This window comes from Lacerta agilis, chromosome 8 (assembly GCF_009819535.1).
Source record: "Lacerta agilis isolate rLacAgi1 chromosome 8, rLacAgi1.pri, whole genome shotgun sequence".
NCBI lineage: Eukaryota > Metazoa > Chordata > Lepidosauria > Squamata > Lacertidae > Lacerta > Lacerta agilis.
The window spans coordinates 9,807,185-9,824,359 of record NC_046319.1 but is presented as its reverse complement, the minus strand read 5'-3'; the positions used below and the strand labels follow the sequence as shown (position 1 = coordinate 9,824,359).

The 17,175-nt window shown below is 45.6% G+C and overlaps 1 protein-coding gene across 1 annotated transcript; it reads right to left on the bottom strand.

Annotated features, from left to right (window-relative positions):
* Positions 1-1,429: 1,429 nt before the first annotated feature.
* LOC117050909 (proproteinase E-like) lies at positions 1,430-7,547 on the bottom strand. Its single transcript, XM_033156856.1, has 4 exons — positions 7,312-7,547; positions 5,605-5,741; positions 3,256-3,398; positions 1,430-1,666 (listed from the first exon to the last, which is right to left on the bottom strand). Exons 1-4 carry the CDS (start codon positions 7,545-7,547, stop codon positions 1,430-1,432), a joined length of 753 nt encoding a protein of 250 aa, XP_033012747.1.
* Positions 7,548-17,175: the final 9,628 nt, after the last annotated feature.

The following is a 17,175-nucleotide window of genomic DNA, read 5'->3' as shown; positions in this document are numbered from 1 at the left end:
GCAAAATATACCGGTATATCAGTATGACCCCCCTCCCCCCCAAAAAACATGACCACAAAATAATAATAAATAATTAAAAACAAAACATTCATTTCCCCCCTTTATGAGGCATCCTTAAGGCGTAACTGTAATTTTAATACAGAAGTACAAAAATGCAAAAAAACAAATAAATTTCAAATACAGTAATATTCAACTTAGGAGGCTTAGTTAGGTTGAGAGTTAATACATGACTTCTGGTACATGAGCCACCATAGCTGCTAGAGGGCCATGGAAATTCGAGTCCCGGGCTCTTTAGACTCTTCTACCTATGTACTATCTGAAACCAAAGGGGCACATTGGTTGCCAGATGTGAAATACATTGGTGTTATTTTCAGCTCTCCTACCCCACTAAACTGGGAGCAGCCAATGGGAGCGTGTCCTTTTGAAGCCCCGGCTACCTAATTCTCCTGTGACATTTGTAGATTCCAGCAACAAGGCTTCCGGGTGCCTGCTTTGCTGCCTGAAGTGCTACTTTCGGTGTCTGGAGACGTTCACCAAGTTCCTGAACAGAAACGCCTACATCATGGTAAGCCTTGCAGGTGGGCCACCTGGAAGATTAGGGGTCTGAATGGCAGGGGCGGAGCAAGGGGGCAGGGGGGCAGGCTGCCCCGGGTAGCGCCCTGGGGGGTGACACTTGAGGCGGGGGCCCACCCCCTGCAATCGGCGCATCTAGCCAGCGGTGAAAAAAGCCGCTGAAAGGGGGCTTTCTGGAAGGAAAAGGAAGAGTATTTTAGATAAAACTCCTGATGTAGAATTAGAGGCTGGGTATAAATTATAGCATCAAATTACAGGTGAGAGAAATTCAGCTGGGCAGTTTGTCAAAGGACAAGTGTTCACAGGTGAAAATAGGGGTGGTCCTGAGGGAAAGCAGGACATTCCGAGATCAAATCAGAAACCAGTACGGCTTCTGTAAATATGGGACGGTCCCTGTAAAATAGGGACACTTTGAAGGTCTGCTGATATTTGAATAAAAATGATTTTTGTAAGAATAATGATTCAATCATCACTTGCAATGGTTAGGGGCTTCCAGTAACCTCCCAGCTCTCACTCCCAAGTAAACTTTTGAATGGAAGAGCCTGAAGCTCAGGGGCAGAGCATCTGCTTGGCATGCAGAAGGCTCCAGGCATGGCTGGGAAGAACTTCCTGCCTGAACCTGCAGGTCAGTGCAGACAATACTGAGCTGAATGGACCACTGGTCTGACTCTGTATAGGGCAGCTTCATCCATGTTCCTATTCCCAACCCTACAATTCTATTCTAGGAAGACCTTGGCCCCAAGGAAGGCCTTGCTTGGATAATCTGGGGCTAAGTACTTGCGTGCAAACGCTGTTTTGATTTCAGATCCAGGGGTTTGGGAGGAAAAGAAAGCTTTGGAAAGGGGGCCCTCCCAAATTATTTTCTATTGTCACCCCGCTGTCCCGAAATGCGCTTCCAAGCATGGGAGCCACCGGGTGGGTCTCCTTCGCAACCGCTTACTTCCTGGATCCAAGTCTCAAAATCGGAGACCCGGGTGAAGACGGTGGGTTTCTTCAGGGCGTTGCACCCCAAGGCGGAGACAAAGCTGGCGATGCCATGGACCTCCCATCTCCCGTCAGCGGCCTTGCAGTTCAGGGGGCCGCCGGAGTCGCCCTGGAAAATGCAGCAAAAAATCAGGAGGGGGGGCTAGATGACCGTTGAGTGTCCCTCTACAACTCTGCGATTGAAAATAAGCTGTATGATGAAAGCGCTGGAGGAGATTCTGCTCAGGATGCGGCCCCCGTCAGCTACTACCCTGAAATGATGTCTCACCCCCAGATACTTTGCACTTCTTTGAAACTTGAGGCTCTCCCAGGGAGTCCCCCCTTTTTTGCAGAGGCAATGCCGCTTTCGCTAAATCAGGCTCCCCACTCAGAAAAATAAGTTTGTGGTATACTTACCTGCTATACCGTATTGACCTGAATATAAGCCACACTTCCCTCCCCCCCCCCCAATTATGACAGTGAAAAGTTAAAGTGTGGCTTAAATTCACAACCTTATGAACATGGGCTTTCACGATTTCGCTGGGAACTGTAGTTTGTTACACAGTGGTACCTTGGTACTCAAATGCTTTGGTTCTCAAACGCTGAAAACCCAGAAGTGTTCCAGTTTTCAAATGTTTTTTGGAAGCCGAATGTCCAGTGCGGCTGTCGGCTATCGTTTCCGGAATGCCTGCACCAATCAGAAGCTGCACTTTGGTTTTTCAAACATTTCAGAAGTCAAACGGACTTCTGGAACGGATTAAGTTTGGCGCTTTTGTTTTTGCCGTTTATTTTGTGTTTTTGTTTTCGAGGCCTTTTTGGTTCACTTGTTTCTGTGACTGTGTGGAACTCATTTCAGCTACTGATTGATTGTTTTTTTAGTACAGTACATTGATTATTGCTTTCATTTTATGGATCAATGGTCTTGTTAGATAGTAAAATTCATGTTAAGTGGCTGTTTTTTTCAAAGTCTGGAACATTAATCCATTTTGCATTCCTTTCTATGGGAAATTAATCCATTTTGCATTCCTTTCTATGGGAAATTAATCCATTTTGCATTCCTTTCTATGGGAAAGCGCGCCTTGGTTTTGGAACGCTTTGATTTTGGAAGAGACTTCCGGAACAGATTAAGTTTGAGAACCAAGGTACCACTGTAGTCCTCTCCCTGAGATACAGTTCCCAGAGTTTCCCGGGAAGAAGGATTGCTTATTAAACTTCTCTGGGAATTGTAGCTCTGTGAGGGGAATGGGGTGGGGTGGGTGCCTCCTAACAACGTTTGGCGCTCCTTAAACTTTACCATTTGTTTTCTGCAAGTGAAAGCTTTTGACAAGTGTTTGAACATGGTTTTAACCTCAAGAACAGAGTATTGCGCACAAGGTTGGCTTCCTAGCTGCAATGTAGCTACTCCGCCTACAGTCTTCTCTTCCTCCCTGTCTTGTCCTCTCGATAATCGCCCCATGAGGCTGAGAGCGAGTGGCTGGTCCCCAAGGTCACCCAGTGACAGCTTCCTGCCTAGATGGCGTGGGGGGGGGAGGATTTGAACTCGGCTCTCTCCCAGGTCTCAGTCCGATGCTCTAACCACTACGCTACAGTGGTGCTCGCCGGCCACATCTGGAGGGCTGGATGCCACAGCACATCTGCTATCCCTTGAAGGCACCTTCTCAAGACTCTTGTTCCTCCGTTTTCCAAGGGCCCAAACTCCTATTTCCTCCCCGGACTTACATTGCAGCCGGCGCAGATGTCTCCTCCGGCGCAGATCATGTTTTGCCGGATGACACCTCCCCACCAGTCCTTCTGGTTGCAGTGTTCATTGTCCACCACTGGAAGAATGGCCTGCTGGAGTTTGGAAGGAAGGGGGCCGTTTGCTGAGAAGGAAGGCACAGTTGGTCAGGGGTCAGGGTGGATAAAAATCAGTGATTTTTTAAAAAAAAATCTAATAAATTGGATTATTTTAAGTTTAAACGGGATTTTTAAATTTTAATTTTAATTGGATTTTTAAAATAAAATGCTTTTGGAGGAAAGATCTTTCTAAAGATAGTTTTCCATTTAAGTTACATTATAGTCCAAAGGCTATTCATCAGGAAATAAGGATTTGTTTTAAGTTTTTCATGTGTGCTAAAACTCAGTCTAAGTTTTTTTTTTAATTGCTTAACCACATCAGTTAAAAACATGGATATATATGCACAGTGCTTTTTTTCTGGGGATACGCAGGGGTACGCATACCCCTCAACATTTTGTGAATCTTTGTACTTTTGTCCATTTACTGTACTGTACTGTATTTATTTTTCCCAATTTGAACTATAAAATGGTGATTTTCTTGAGTACCCCTAAACATTTTTTTAAAGAAAAAAAGCACTGTATATGCTATAATGTTGTTGTTTTAGTTAAATAAATTGTTTCAAATGTGAGTGGGGAACCTGCGGCCCTCCAGATGTTGCTGGACTCTCATAAGAACATAAGAGCCAGCTGGATCAGGTCAGTGGTCCCTCTAGTCCAGCACCCCATTCTCACAGGGGCCAACAGGGTGCCTGTGGGAAACCTGCAAGCAGGATTTGAACCCAAGACCATTGCAACTGCGGAGGCAGAGCCGAGCCTCCGTCCTGGCTAGTAGCCCTTGATCCTCCTCTCCTGCTCCATGATTTTTGTCTAATCTTCTTTTAAAGCCACAATAGGCTGGTGGCTTAATGCTGCCTCCTGTGCAGTGAGTTCCATAGTTTAACTATGTGCTGCACGAAGAAATTGACCAGCGTCAAGCCATGCAACCGTATTTACGCGAATCTGGTGTGCCATCGGATCTAATGTGCACCTCAGTTTTCAAAACCTTGAAACCAAAAAAAAGAGTATTTGCTGGCGAATGTCAATACACCATCAAATATAATGTGCACCCCTTATTTTTTGCGACGTTGTTTGGTCAAGAAAGATGCGCGTTGCGCTCAAGTAAATTTGGCATTTTTCTGCCTGGACCCAGCGCATCCAGACTCAGTCAGAGAAGCATCTCCAATATCCCCTGCTACCAGCTTCTGGGGTTGCCAAGCTGGAGATTCCACCTGGGGCTTCCTGTGTGAAAGCAAGTCCCCTAGGAGATTCTTTGGAATCCTGTTTTTATGTTTTATGTTGGATAGGTGATTGCAGAATTCTAATTTGAAAAACCAAATAAATAAATTTATTTAAGAAAAGCAGTTTATTTGGTTTTTCAAATTAGAACTTCAATTTATTTAAGAAAAGCGGGCCTGGGAGAAGACATATTAGGATCGGAAAGGAATGTGGAAAATGATTGTTGTTAAAAAAAAAATGAAGTTGTGATTTGAAATGTACAGGTTTTGATGGACGTACTGAACGAAAGACATTGTTCCTGTACTCAAGAGTCGATGCCGAGCCAAGAACTGCCAGCAGCTCCTCCAGAAGGCAAAAGCCGCCGCCAAAGAAGAAGAAGATTGGCAAAACAAACTTTGCAACTCTGCAGGATAAATTAGATAACTTGAAACCCAAAAAGAAAGGACTTTGAATTTTTAAAAGGGGAAGGGCCTAAATGTTTAATGCATATCTTTTGAGCTTTGTGTATTGATTTTGACATTAGCAGAACTTTTAAATGGCATGTATTAAGATGAAGAAGGTTTAAAATTGTATTGTGAAGAGTATAAGGTTTTATGGAGGGGAGTCAAATAAAATTTATTTATGATGTTATTTTTTCTGTTTTCTAATTTTTAATTTTAAAAAATGTTGTTATCTTTTATTCTTTTATGGGGAAATTAATAAAATAAAGGAAGGAAGGAAGGAAGGAAGGAAGGAAGATGCTTCAGCCTTGAGCCCGTCCCCCTAAACCAAAATCCCATTTCACTCTGTACAAAAAGATAGGAGCGCCACTGGCCTCCCTGAGGACGCAGAACTTGTTTATATGTGTGCACCGTAGAACTGTTTGAAAAGATCCCCAAGGGTCATCTGTTCTAACCCTCTTGCGATGCAGAAATGGCCACCCAACCTCTGTTTTTTTAAAAAAAAAAAAAACTGCTGGCCTCTCTTTTAAAACCCTCCCTCTCCAGGCCCCCTTCAGATAAGGGCGGAACCACTTACTGTACAGCCGTCCCCAGCCGCTGATGTAACAGGGGTAATCATTAGGCAACACTTCCCCTGCGGGGGGGAGGCACCCCAGCTGCACCGTGTTGCTCAGCTCGGCGGCGCGGGACAGCTTCATCAGGGCTATGTCGTTGCTGGACAGGGTGGATGGAGGCAAGCAGGAGAGAGAGAGAGAGAGTGAGTCAAGAGGGTGCTCTTTTGGTGGGGCAGCCCAGGCCGGTCCATACGGGCAAACGCGGTTCTGCCCCCACCAGCTTCAGTTCGTCCAGACCCACTGGCCTGCCTTCTGACATCTGGGTCAAGGAATGGCCCTGCCTCTCCTCCTCTTCCTTAGTACAGTGGTACCTTGGTTCTCAAAGTTAATCCGTTCCGGATGTCCGTTCCAAAACCAAAGCGCTCCAAAACCAAGGCTTGCTTTCCCATAGAAAGTAATGCAAAATGGATTAATCCGTTCCAGGCTTTTAAAAACAATCCCTAAAACAGCCATTTAACATGAATTTTATTATCTAACGAGACCATCGATCCATAAAACAAAAGCAATAATCAATGTGCTGTACTATGAAATAAATGAAACAGTATTGTACATGATAGAATTTTTTCCTCCTTACCTGAACTGATGATAGTCATTGTTTGGATGGGGGGCTTTTATCCATTTCCGCAGTCACACAATCAATCAATCAGTAGCTGGACTGGGTTCCACACAGTCACAAAAACAAATGAACCGAAAAAGCAACAAAAACGCAAAATAAACAGCAAAAACAAAAGCACCAAACTTAATCCATTCTGGAAGTCCGTTTGACTTCCGAAATGTTTGAAAACCAAAGCGCAGCTTCTGATTGGTGCAGGCTCCTCGGAAACAATAGTCAACAGCAGCATTGGACGTTCAGCTTCCGAAAAACGTTCAAAAACCGGAACACTTACTTCTGGGTTTTTGGCGTTTGGGAACCAAAGCATTTGAGAACCAAGACATTTGAGTACCAAGGCGTTTGGGAACCAAGGTACCACTGTATACTCCGAAAGGAGGAGGAGGAGGAGGAGGAGGATGGGGAGAAAAATATAGCTGAGCTGGCCCTGTCTGTCATTGACTCTGCCGCCACCTGCTGGTCGGCTCCCTGGTTTCCAACCCACCCGTCCCAAGGGGCAACTGATGAGGGTCTTGCCCTGAAGCTTCAGCTGGCCCAGAATGCTGGTGCCGGACTGGAGATGGGTTTATTTATTTATTTCATTAAATTTATGCACCATTTGAATTTCTTTTTTAAAGCAGATTTTTTTTTCTAAACAGTTAAAAAACACACACATCACCATCACTATTAATTCAGTTTATATAGCGTCGTTTATCAGAAGATCCCCGGGCGGTGTACAACATTAAAAACATTGCAGAAAACCAGTGATGAAAACGTAATAAAGCCATAATAAAAAGCATATGGACGGATAGGCTAATAATAAAATAGTCGTCATAATAACAGTCCTCTCCCTCCAGATTCTCAGGCCATAGATTATTTAAAGCCATAGGCCTGGGTAAAGAGGAATGGACCAGACAGCCCCCCACCCCCAAGATGGAGCCAGTTTTTAATGTCTGAAGTTTTATTCTGTTTTATTTTTGGGAGCCGCCCAGAGTGGCTGGTGAAGCCCAGCCAGATGGGTTGGGTATAAATAATAAAAATATTATTATATTATTATTATAAAGGGCCACAACTCACTCACCCGCAAGCAGCACAGATGGAGAACCATTTGGGGTGCACAAAGATGTCATCGGAGTTCACAGGAATGCGCTGCTCATTTCCTTCTTCCGCATCCATGTCATATTCACCTACCACAACCTGATACGTCCGGGATTTGCTGTGAGAGTGTAGGAGAAACACAGAGAAGAGGCCATCATAGACCCGTAGATTTGTAGGGTTGGAAGGGACCCGAGAGTCATCTGGTCCAAACACCACCATCTCCGCAATGCAGGAAACATAGCTGACAGACGGCCATCCAAACTCTATTTAAGAGCTTGCAGTTACAGGTAGGTAGCCGTGTTGGTCTGCCATAGTTGGTCTGCCACCCGCATCCCCATGTACTCTGAGTAGGGTGAGCATTGGATAGGAGCCACTGAGTATTTTACACCATTGGATGCCAAAAGTTTGGAGATACTCCTCTAATTAATGGATGCCAAAAGTTTGGAGATACTCCTCTAATTAAGTGGTATATAAGTTTTGTTGTTGTTGTTGCTACTGCTGCTTCTTATGGGCCTTAGAAAGCCTCGCTAACAACAAGGCCAGTGGAAGTGATGATATTCCAGCTGAACTATTAAAAATTTTAAAAGATGATGCTGTTAAGGTGCTACACTCAATATGCCAGCAAATTTGGAAAACTCAGCAGTGGCCAGAGGATTGGAGAAGATCAGTCTACATCCCAATCCCAAAGAAGGGCAGTGCCAAAGAATGCTCCAACTACCGCACAATCGCACTCATTTCACACGCTAGCAAGGTTATGCTTAAAATTCTACAAGGCAGGCATAAGCAGTATGTGGACCGAGAACTCCCAGAAGTGCAAGCTGGATTTCGAAGGGGCAGAGGAACCAGAGACCAAATTGCAAACATGCGCTGGATTATGGAGAAAGCTAGAGAGTTCCAGAAAAACATCTACTTCTGCTTCATTGACTATGCAAAAGCATTTGACTGTGTCGACCACAGCAAACTATGGCAAGTTCTTAAAGAAATGGGAGTGCCGGATCACCTCATTTGTCTCCTGAGAAATCTCTATGTGGGACAAGAAGCTACAGTTAGAACTGGATATGGAACAACTGATTGGTTCAAAATTGGGAAAGGAGTACGACAAGGCTGTATATTGTCTCCCTGCTTATTTAACTTATATGCAGAATTCATCATGCGAAAGGCTGGACTGGATGAATCCCAAACCGGAATTAAGATTGCCGGAAAAAATATCAACAACCTCAGATATGCTGATGATACTACCTTGATGGCAGAAAGTGAGGAGGAATTAAATAACCTTTTAATGAGGGTGAAAGAGGAGAGCGCAAAATATGGTCTGAAGCTCAACATCAAAAAAACTAAGATCATGGCCACTGGTCCCATCACCTCCTGGCAAATAGAAGGGGAAGAAATGGAGGCAGTGAGAGATTTCACTTTCTTGGGTTCCATGATCACTGCAGATGGTGACAGCAGTCACGAAATTAGAAGACGCCTGCTTCTTGGGAGAAAAGCAATGACAAACCTAGACAGCATCTTAAAAAGCAGAGACATCACCTTGCCGACAAAGGTCCGTATAGTTAAAGCTATGGTTTTCCCAGTAGTAATGTACGGAAGTGAGAGCTGGACCATAAAGAAGGCTGATCGCCGAAGAATTGATGCTTTTGAATTATGGTGCTGGAGGAGACTCTTGAGAGTCCCATGGGCTGCAAGAAGATCAAACCTATCCATTCTCAAAGAAATCAGCCCTGAGTGCTCACTAGAAGGACAGATCCTGAAGTTGAGGCTCCAGTACTTTGGCCACCTCATGAGAAGAGAAGACTCCCTAGAAAAGACCCTGATGTTGGGAAAGATGGAGGGCACAAGGAGAAGGGGACGACAGAGGATGAGATGGTTGGACAGTGTTCTCGAAGCTACTAACATGAGTCTGGCGTGCTCTGGTCCATGGGGTCACGAAGAGTCAGACACGACTGAACGACTGAACAACAACAACAAGTTTTGTTGTTGTTATTGCTACTGCTGCTTCTTCTTAAAAAAAAAACAGCTCTAAATGTGGCACAAGAGAATGGAAGGAGAAGCAGATTCCTTACCTGCCAAGGCCAGCTGTAAGGGATGGCATCTTCACCATTCACCACCCTGGCATTGGGGGTGTAGATGGGCATTCCACAACTGGAGGCTGTGGAGAGAAGAGTCAGTGGTGGCTGTGAGTTGTGGAGGGAAGGAGGGAAGGAAACCATAGAACTGTAGGATTGGAAGGGACCCCAAGTGTCATCTAGCCCAACCCCCCGTCACAGCTAATAATATATAAACAATTATTAAGTCACAAAAACAACCCCACTTGCTCTGAAGCTTTCCTCATTTCCAAGCCTCCCTCTGACGGAGGTCTGATTCAGCAGACAGCGCCACAGCAGATGGAGTCCAGGCAACAGGCATGCTCTAGTCACCATAATAACAGTCCTCTCCCTCCCATATTCTCAAGCCATAGATTATTTAAAGCCATAGGCCTGGGTAAAGAGGAGTGGACCAGACCACACACACCCCCGGCCCCAAGATGGAGCCAGTTTTTAATGTTTGAAGTTTTATTCTGTTTTTAGATACAGGTGGGTAGCCGTGTTGGTCTGCCATAGTCGAAACAAAAAAGGAAATTCTTTCCAGTAGCACCTTAGAGACCAACTGAGTTTGTTCTTGGTATGAGCTTTCGTGTGCATGCTCATACCAAGAACAAACTCTTCGGGTATCTGAAGAAGTGTGCATGCACACGAAAGCTCATACCAAGAAGAAACTCAGTTGGTCTCTAAGGTGCTACTGGAAAGAATTTCCTTTTTTGTTTCTGTTTTTAGAGTCCTGTTGGGAGCTGCCCAAAGTGGCTGGGGAAGCCCAGCCAGATGTGTGGGGTATGAATATTATTATTATTATTATTATTATTATTATTATTATTATTATTATTATTATTCTATTAAAGGTAAAGGGACCCCTGACCATTAGGTCTGTCGTGGATGACTCCGGGGTTGTGGCGCTCATCTCGCTTTACAGGCCGAGGGAGCCGGTGTACAGCTTCCGGGTCATGTGGCCAGCATGACTAAGCCGCTTCTAGCGAACCAGAGCAGTGCACGGAAACGCCGTTTACCCTCCCGCCAGAGTGGTACCTACCTATGTACTTGCACTTTGATGTGCTTTCCAACTGCTAGGTTGGCAGGAGCAGGGACGGAGCAGCAGGAGCTCACCCCGTCGTGGGGATTCGAACCACCAACCTTCCGATCAGCAAGCCCTAGGCAGGGGGCGTGGCCGGGCTAAGAGGCAGGTGAGCGCAGCCAGCAGGTGCGTTGCTCGCACCACCAGGCAGGGCGGCGGCGATGTCAAAATGGAAGGTGGAAGGTTGGCAGGCAACTGTTAAGCAACAGGTTCCAGATCAGAATCTCCTTTTCGAAGTACGGTATTCTCTGTCTTTGCACAGGTGGCGATCTGGGATCAGGTGGCGATCTGGGATCAGGTGGCGATCTGAGATCAGGTGGCGCGTGCGGAGACTGAGTCACACACCCTTGGCCATGTGGGGACAAGCCGTCAGCCCCTGTGGTGAGTCCCCAAGCTTCAGGACTCGGGGGTGTTGTGATGGTGGTTGGCAAAACGGGGGAGACACCCCCCTTTTTAATTTGGAGAAATCGGCTTTGTGTGAGTGCGTGTGGAGTGTTTGGGGTTTAGTGCGCGGGATGGGGGGGGCAGATGAGGATGGGAAGTTGGGATTGAAAGCCAGGATTTATGTTACGGAGGGGCAGGACACCCACCTGTCGTCATCCTCTCTGCCTGGCTCAATTGGTATGAAAGGTCTCAACAAGAGTTGTTTGGAATTACTTTCTTTGGACCCCAAGTGCTCAGAAAATAATGTCAAAGTTTCTACCCTAAGTATTTTTATTTATTTACTTGATTAAGGGGGGGGCAGCTGCCATGCCCCTGCCCCTCTGGCTACGCAAATGCCCCTCACCCACCATCTCTGAGATCTTGGGTGGGGAGGGTGTATTTGCCTTGGATCAGGAAATGGTTTCGGAGGATGGCGAGTTTGGTGGCTTTGAAAGGGGAACACAGCATTTGGGGAGAGGCTTTCGCGCCGGATGTGTTGGACCACTTGAGTTGGGGGAGGGGAGGAGGGAGAGAAAGAAAGTAGGAAAGACTTTTTGGTGGGTTTCAGAAGCTTGAACACAAATCAGCACGTGCCCTTTTATTTTTGGTGGGGAGTTAATTGAAACAAGCTGGCTGGGCTCACGTGGATGTTTTATTTTATGCATTTAATTGGTCCGGAGGAGTAAATGGAAGCCCACTTCCTTGTTATGGGCTCTTTGGGTCGGGATCAGCTCGAGCCGCTTCCAGGGTCCAGGAATGTGTGTTTGCATGTTTGGAGAGGGCGTATCAGATCTCGTTTTTGCATGCTTGGTTGATACATTTTATTTGTGCAGCGCCATCAGTGGCGCGTGAGAAGTTCTCCTGCCCCGAGGAGCTTAAAATCAAAAGTTTGACAAAAGGGGAGGGGAGGGGAATGATTGTGGGGCGTGTTAGCACAGGCAAAGGGCGGCGTGCTCAGTTCAGATAAACGTCCTCCGGTTTAGGGGACATTTAAACATGGTCCTGCTTCTAAACGGGAGTGGGTGGGTGCGTGGAAAAAGAAAATGGATTAAAACACTCTGAGAAACCCTGGGCTACGTGATGGAGTTAAGTTTTGCCAAACTTGGGTCTCCAGCTCTTTTTAGACTACAACTCCCATCATCCACAGCGAGCAGGACCAACGGGCAGGGATGGTGGGAACTGTAATCCAAAAACAGCTGGAAACCAAAGTCTGGGAAACACGAATGTAGCCTTTAGCAGTGTTGTGAAGGCGCATTGGTAGAGGACACATGCTTCTCCTGCAAGAGGGTCTCTGGTTCAATCCCTGATATCTTCATCTGGAAGAACCGAGTAGCCAGGATTTGAAACCCCGGAGAGTGACTCCCCCAGCTCTGGACTTAGGTTGCACTTGTAGGGGCAATCCCCCTCCCCCGCGGCGCCCCCATTGTTGCGATCCCGGTGGGGTGCCATCGTGGCTGCCCCCCCCCCACCGGCTGAGCGCCCGCCCCCAGTATGCGTGCCCCGCCCTCGGTGCCAGAGAATGAATCTCCACCACTGTTAGGTTGACAGTGGGAGTCTGGCTCCCAAGAAGAAAGCAGCTAAAAAAACAAGTAGCATTTTTATAGCGCTTTAGAACACTCAACAGAATGCCGTCTAGGTGGTTCTCTTGTGATGCTTACAACAACCTTGCAAGGGAGGCTAGTGTTTCAGGTGGGAAGCTGGGACCCAGAGAGGGGAGTGACTTGCCAAAGGCCCTGACTTCCTAGCAAGAGGTAAGGTTTTAACTGCAGGGCGGGCTCTTCCCAATTTGTAGCTCCCTCTCTTACCCACTGCACAAACTTTCACAACCATGGAGATAGTAAGGGACCGTCACAATTTACTCTCCCTGTTTGGTTCTACGTAAGAAGGGAAATGCGCCCTCTGCTGTCTGCAAGGGAGAAATACAGTACTGCACTTAAACATTTGTAAAGGGGTAGTAAAAAAAGAAAAGAAAGCCTGTGGTAATTAAAAGGAAAGAAATGACAGGATGCTGGAATAGATGGGCCTTTGGCCAGATACAGCAGAGACTCTCAGTAAAATTTAGAGCTATGAATTCAACAATCCATTGCAGCTCTTGTAAACATGCAAAACAACATCAAATCTGGCGTTACGAGAAATACGTGTGTGTTTGCTCTTACAAACATGGCAGTTCTGCCTTTCAACTGCGAGTGTTGTAGCATCTTAGATGTGAACAAACGCCATTAGGGCATAGGTTTTGTGGGACAGAGTTTGGTTCATCAGATGTGTTGAGCTTAAACCGTCATTGGTAGGTGTAGAGGCACATGTTTGCAAACAGCCGTAAACTCTGAGGTCAGAGGGAAATGAAAGGCCCCATTTGCAGTGAACATTTGAAGCAGTATCACCCCACTTTTAAAACAGTCTTATTTGGGGCTTCCACTTATTTAGGCTCCTGAGAGTTGTTAGGGGACCCTGATGGGGTGAATTCCCGTTGCTCGGTCCCTGCTCCTGCCCACCTAGCAGTTCGAAAGCAAATCAAAGTGCAAGTCGATAAATAGGTACCGCTCCAGCGGGAAGGTAAATGGTGTTTCCGTGCGCTGCTCTGGTTCGCCAGAAGCGGCTTAGTCATGCTGGCCACATGACCCAGAAGCTGTCCATGGACAATAGAGTAAGATGAGCACCGCAACCCCAGACTTATCCGCGACTGGACCCTAATGGTCAGGGGAACCTTTACCTTTACTCCCCTCACAAAATTGCAGTTTTTCCCCAAGTGGTTTAACAGCCAAATCCCTCTTCCCAGGAAACTGGGAGAGCAGTAGGGGTCTCCAAACAACTCTCGGCACACTTAACAAACTATAGCTTCCAGGATTCTTTTGCGGAGAGGCGTGACAGCTTAAAGTGGTTTGATACTGCTTTAAATGTGTGGTGCTGATGGGCCCATAGTAGCAATTTCAGTTAGAGCCGTGGCCATATACAACATTGAGGATTGTGCTTCATGCATCAGGCGGACATGAAAGCTGATGCCACAACAAAACTGGTTGTCCTTTAAGGTGCCACAAGACACTTTGGTTGTCCTGCTGCAACAGGCTGCTTTGCTAGAAATCATTCCACTTCTGAAAACCTTTGGGTGCTTCCAGATGGGTGCTCCTCCTGTTTGCAAGTTTTTCACAGTTGACCACATGACATTCTTGTCATCGAAAGGCTGGCTGTGTTTTCCCCAGGCTTGCCATTCTTGGGAGAAATCCATTTGTTTAAAATACCCACTTGGCAACCTGCAATTTATCGTTATTTCCTGCCTTTCATCCAAGGGACTGAAGGCGATTCCCACCTCCCTATTCAGTTTTCCCAATGACCCTGCAAAGTCGTTAAGGCTGAGGGATGGTGAGTGGCCCACAGTCGCCCAGTGAGCTTCATGACTGATTTGAACCCCAGTCTCCCAGCTCCTAGTTCAGCACTCTGACGTCTGACCAACAAACCACACTGGCTCCACCTGTCTGTGATATCTGAATATCAAATTATTATTATTTTTGCAATATTAAGTTCCCAACATCATGCCTTCTTTATCTTGATACCAAGACTCAGTAATCCCCTCTCTTGCTAACAGCATGACAACTGACTGAGTCCAGCCTGCTGTACTCAGTTACAATAATATTTTAAAATTATATCTCTTGCTGAGTCGCCTTCGGTTAATGAAAAGAGAGTAGAGTGTCAGGCTGCGTATATAAAGTTATACGCAATAAGTTGCTTCAAGGCATAATGGTTAAACGTTTAACACCAGTTGCGGGGTTACTGGCTGTAAAACACTTATGCAATATTGCAAGTTGAAGTTATCCACTTCAGGCTCCTTTCTGATCCTGAATTCCACAAATGCCTCTGTCATAGCACCCCTTCCTAGAAACCACCCTTGGAATTTATAGTGTAAGGGCAGCATAGCCATTCCTATGAATAATGTTTTTGGCCGCATCTTGGCAAACACCCCCCCCCCAAAAAAAAGTTTCCAATATTTTGGTGGAGAAATGCAGGCAGGCTCTGTTTGGAAGCTCTTTCCCTTGTCACTTGGAAGGAGGAAACCAGGAAGTGAGAGAGTGGGCAGCTCACTCTGAATGTAAGAAAGCAAACAATAAGCAGGAGAGTTACAGGTAGGTAGCCGTGTTCGTCTGCCATAGTCAAAACAAAATAAAAAATAAAAAAAGTCCTTCCAGTAGCACCTTAGAGACCAACTAAGTTTGTTCTTGGTATGAGCTTTCGTGTGCATGCGCACTTCTTCAGATACACTGAAACAGAAGTCACCAGACCCTTATATATAGTGAGAGAGTGAGGAGGGGTATTACTCAGAAGGGTGGTGGGGGGATGGGTGATTGGCTGATAGGTGTGGAAAACCTGTTGATGACTGTTAATGACTGTTAAGACCAATTGCAGTCGTTAACAGTTGTCAACTGGTTTACCAGTTGTCAACTCAAAATCTTTAATTTCTTCATACTTTTTCAGATGTAATTCATTATCCTTCTCTTCTAATAACTCTCGGTATGTGGCTCTTTCTCCTTCCATGTTTGTTTTTTTAATTGTTATTACATCTATAGGTGAGGTCCACAATGGGATTTTGGGTTCTAGTATTCCTTTAAATTTCGTCCAAATTATGTACAATGATTTCCGTAATAAATGATTAAGAAAACCCTTGTGGACCTTCACCTTTTCATACAATAGATAGGAGCAAAGTGTTGGTGCTAACCTTTAAAGGGAGGGGTATTACTCAGAAGGGTGGTGGGAATGGGTGATTGGCTGATAGGTGTGGTAAACCAGTTGACAACTGTTCCAGTTACAGGTGGGTAGCCGTGTTGGTCTGCCATAGTCAAAACAAAATCGAAAATTCTTTCTAGTAGCACCTTAGAGACCAACTGAGTTTGTTCCTGGTATGAGCTTTCGTGTGCATGCACACTTCTTCAGATACACTGAAACAGAAGTCACCAGATCCTTAAATATAGTGGGGGAGTGGGGAGGGGTATTACTCAGAAGGGTAGTGGGAATGGGTGATAGGCTGATAAGTGTGGAAAACCTGATGACGACTCTAAACGGCTGCAATTAGTCTTGCAGGGAAAGGCAAGGGGTGAGATGGCTAAAGATAGCTTTGTTATGTATAATGAGATAAGAATCCAATGTCTTTGTTCAAACCAGGTTTCTCCATGGTTTTAAGTTTGGTGATTAGTTGCAATTCAGCCACTTCTCTTTCCAGTCTATTTCTGAAATTTCTTTGTATTAAGACAGCTACTTTGAGATCTTTTATAGAATGTCCTGGGAGATTGAAGTGTTCTCCTACTGGTTTCTCTGTCTTGTGATTCCTGATATCAGATTTATGTCCATTTATCCTTTGGCGTAGGGTTTGGCCTGTTTGTCCAATATAGAGAGCTGAAGGGCACTGTTGGCATTTGATTGCATACACAATGTTGGAAGATGAGCAATTAAATAGTCCTGAGATGGTGTGTTTGATGTTGTTGGGACCAGTAATGGTGTTATCCGGGTTTATGTGGCAGCAAAGTTGGCATCTGGGTTTATTGCAGGCTCTGGTACCAGTGTCCATGTTGAGTCCTGTTTTTGTATTATTGTGGGTGAGGAGCTGTTTGAGGTTGGGTGGCTGTTTGTAGGCGATGAAGGGTCTTCCTCCCAGAGTTTGAGAAAGAGAACTGTCATTGTCTAGGAGAGGTTGTAGATCTCTGATGATGCGTTGTACTGTTTTAACTTGGGAGCTGTATGTGATGACTAGTGGTGTTCTGTTATTTTCTTTTTGGGGTCTGTCTTGCAGCAAGTTCTCTCTGGGTATCAGTCTGGCTCTGTCGATCTGTTGTTTAACTTCATCAGGTGGATATTTTAGTTCTAAAAAGGTTTGCTGTAGATCTCTTAGGTGAGAGTCTCTGTCTGTAGAGTTGGAACAGATGCGGCTATTATCAGCCTATCACCCATTCCCACTACCCTTCTGAGTAATACCCCTCCCCACTCCCCCACTATATTTAAGGATCTGGTGACTTCTGTTTCAGTGTATCTGAAGAAGTGTGCATGCGCACGAAAGCTCATACCAGGAACAAACTCAGTTGGTCTCTAAGGTGCTACTAGAAAGAATTTTCGATTTTGTTTTGACTATGGCAGACCAACACGGCTACCCACCTGTAACTGGAACAGTTGTCAACTGGTTTACCACACCTATCAGCCAATCACCCATTCCCACCACCCTTCTGAGTAATACCCCTCCCTTTATTTTTTTTTAAAAAAAGATTTTATTATTTTTCCATAA

What these genes read in the sequence shown, in the direction of transcription:
- LOC117050909 (XM_033156856.1), bottom strand. Translation starts at nt 7,547, where the DNA reads ATGGTGGTGTTTGGACCAGATGACTCTCGGGTCCCTTCCAACCCTACA. An exon ending in TCCATCTGTGCTGCTTGCGG is followed by an intron (nt 5,742 to 7,311) that starts GTGAGTGAGTTG and finishes CACCCTGTCCAG; the next exon opens with CAACGACATAGCCCTGATGA. An exon ending in CGGCTGGGGACGGCTGTACA is followed by an intron (nt 3,399 to 5,604) that starts GTAAGTGGTTCC and finishes CTTCCTTCTCAG; the next exon opens with CAAACGGCCCCCTTCCTTCC.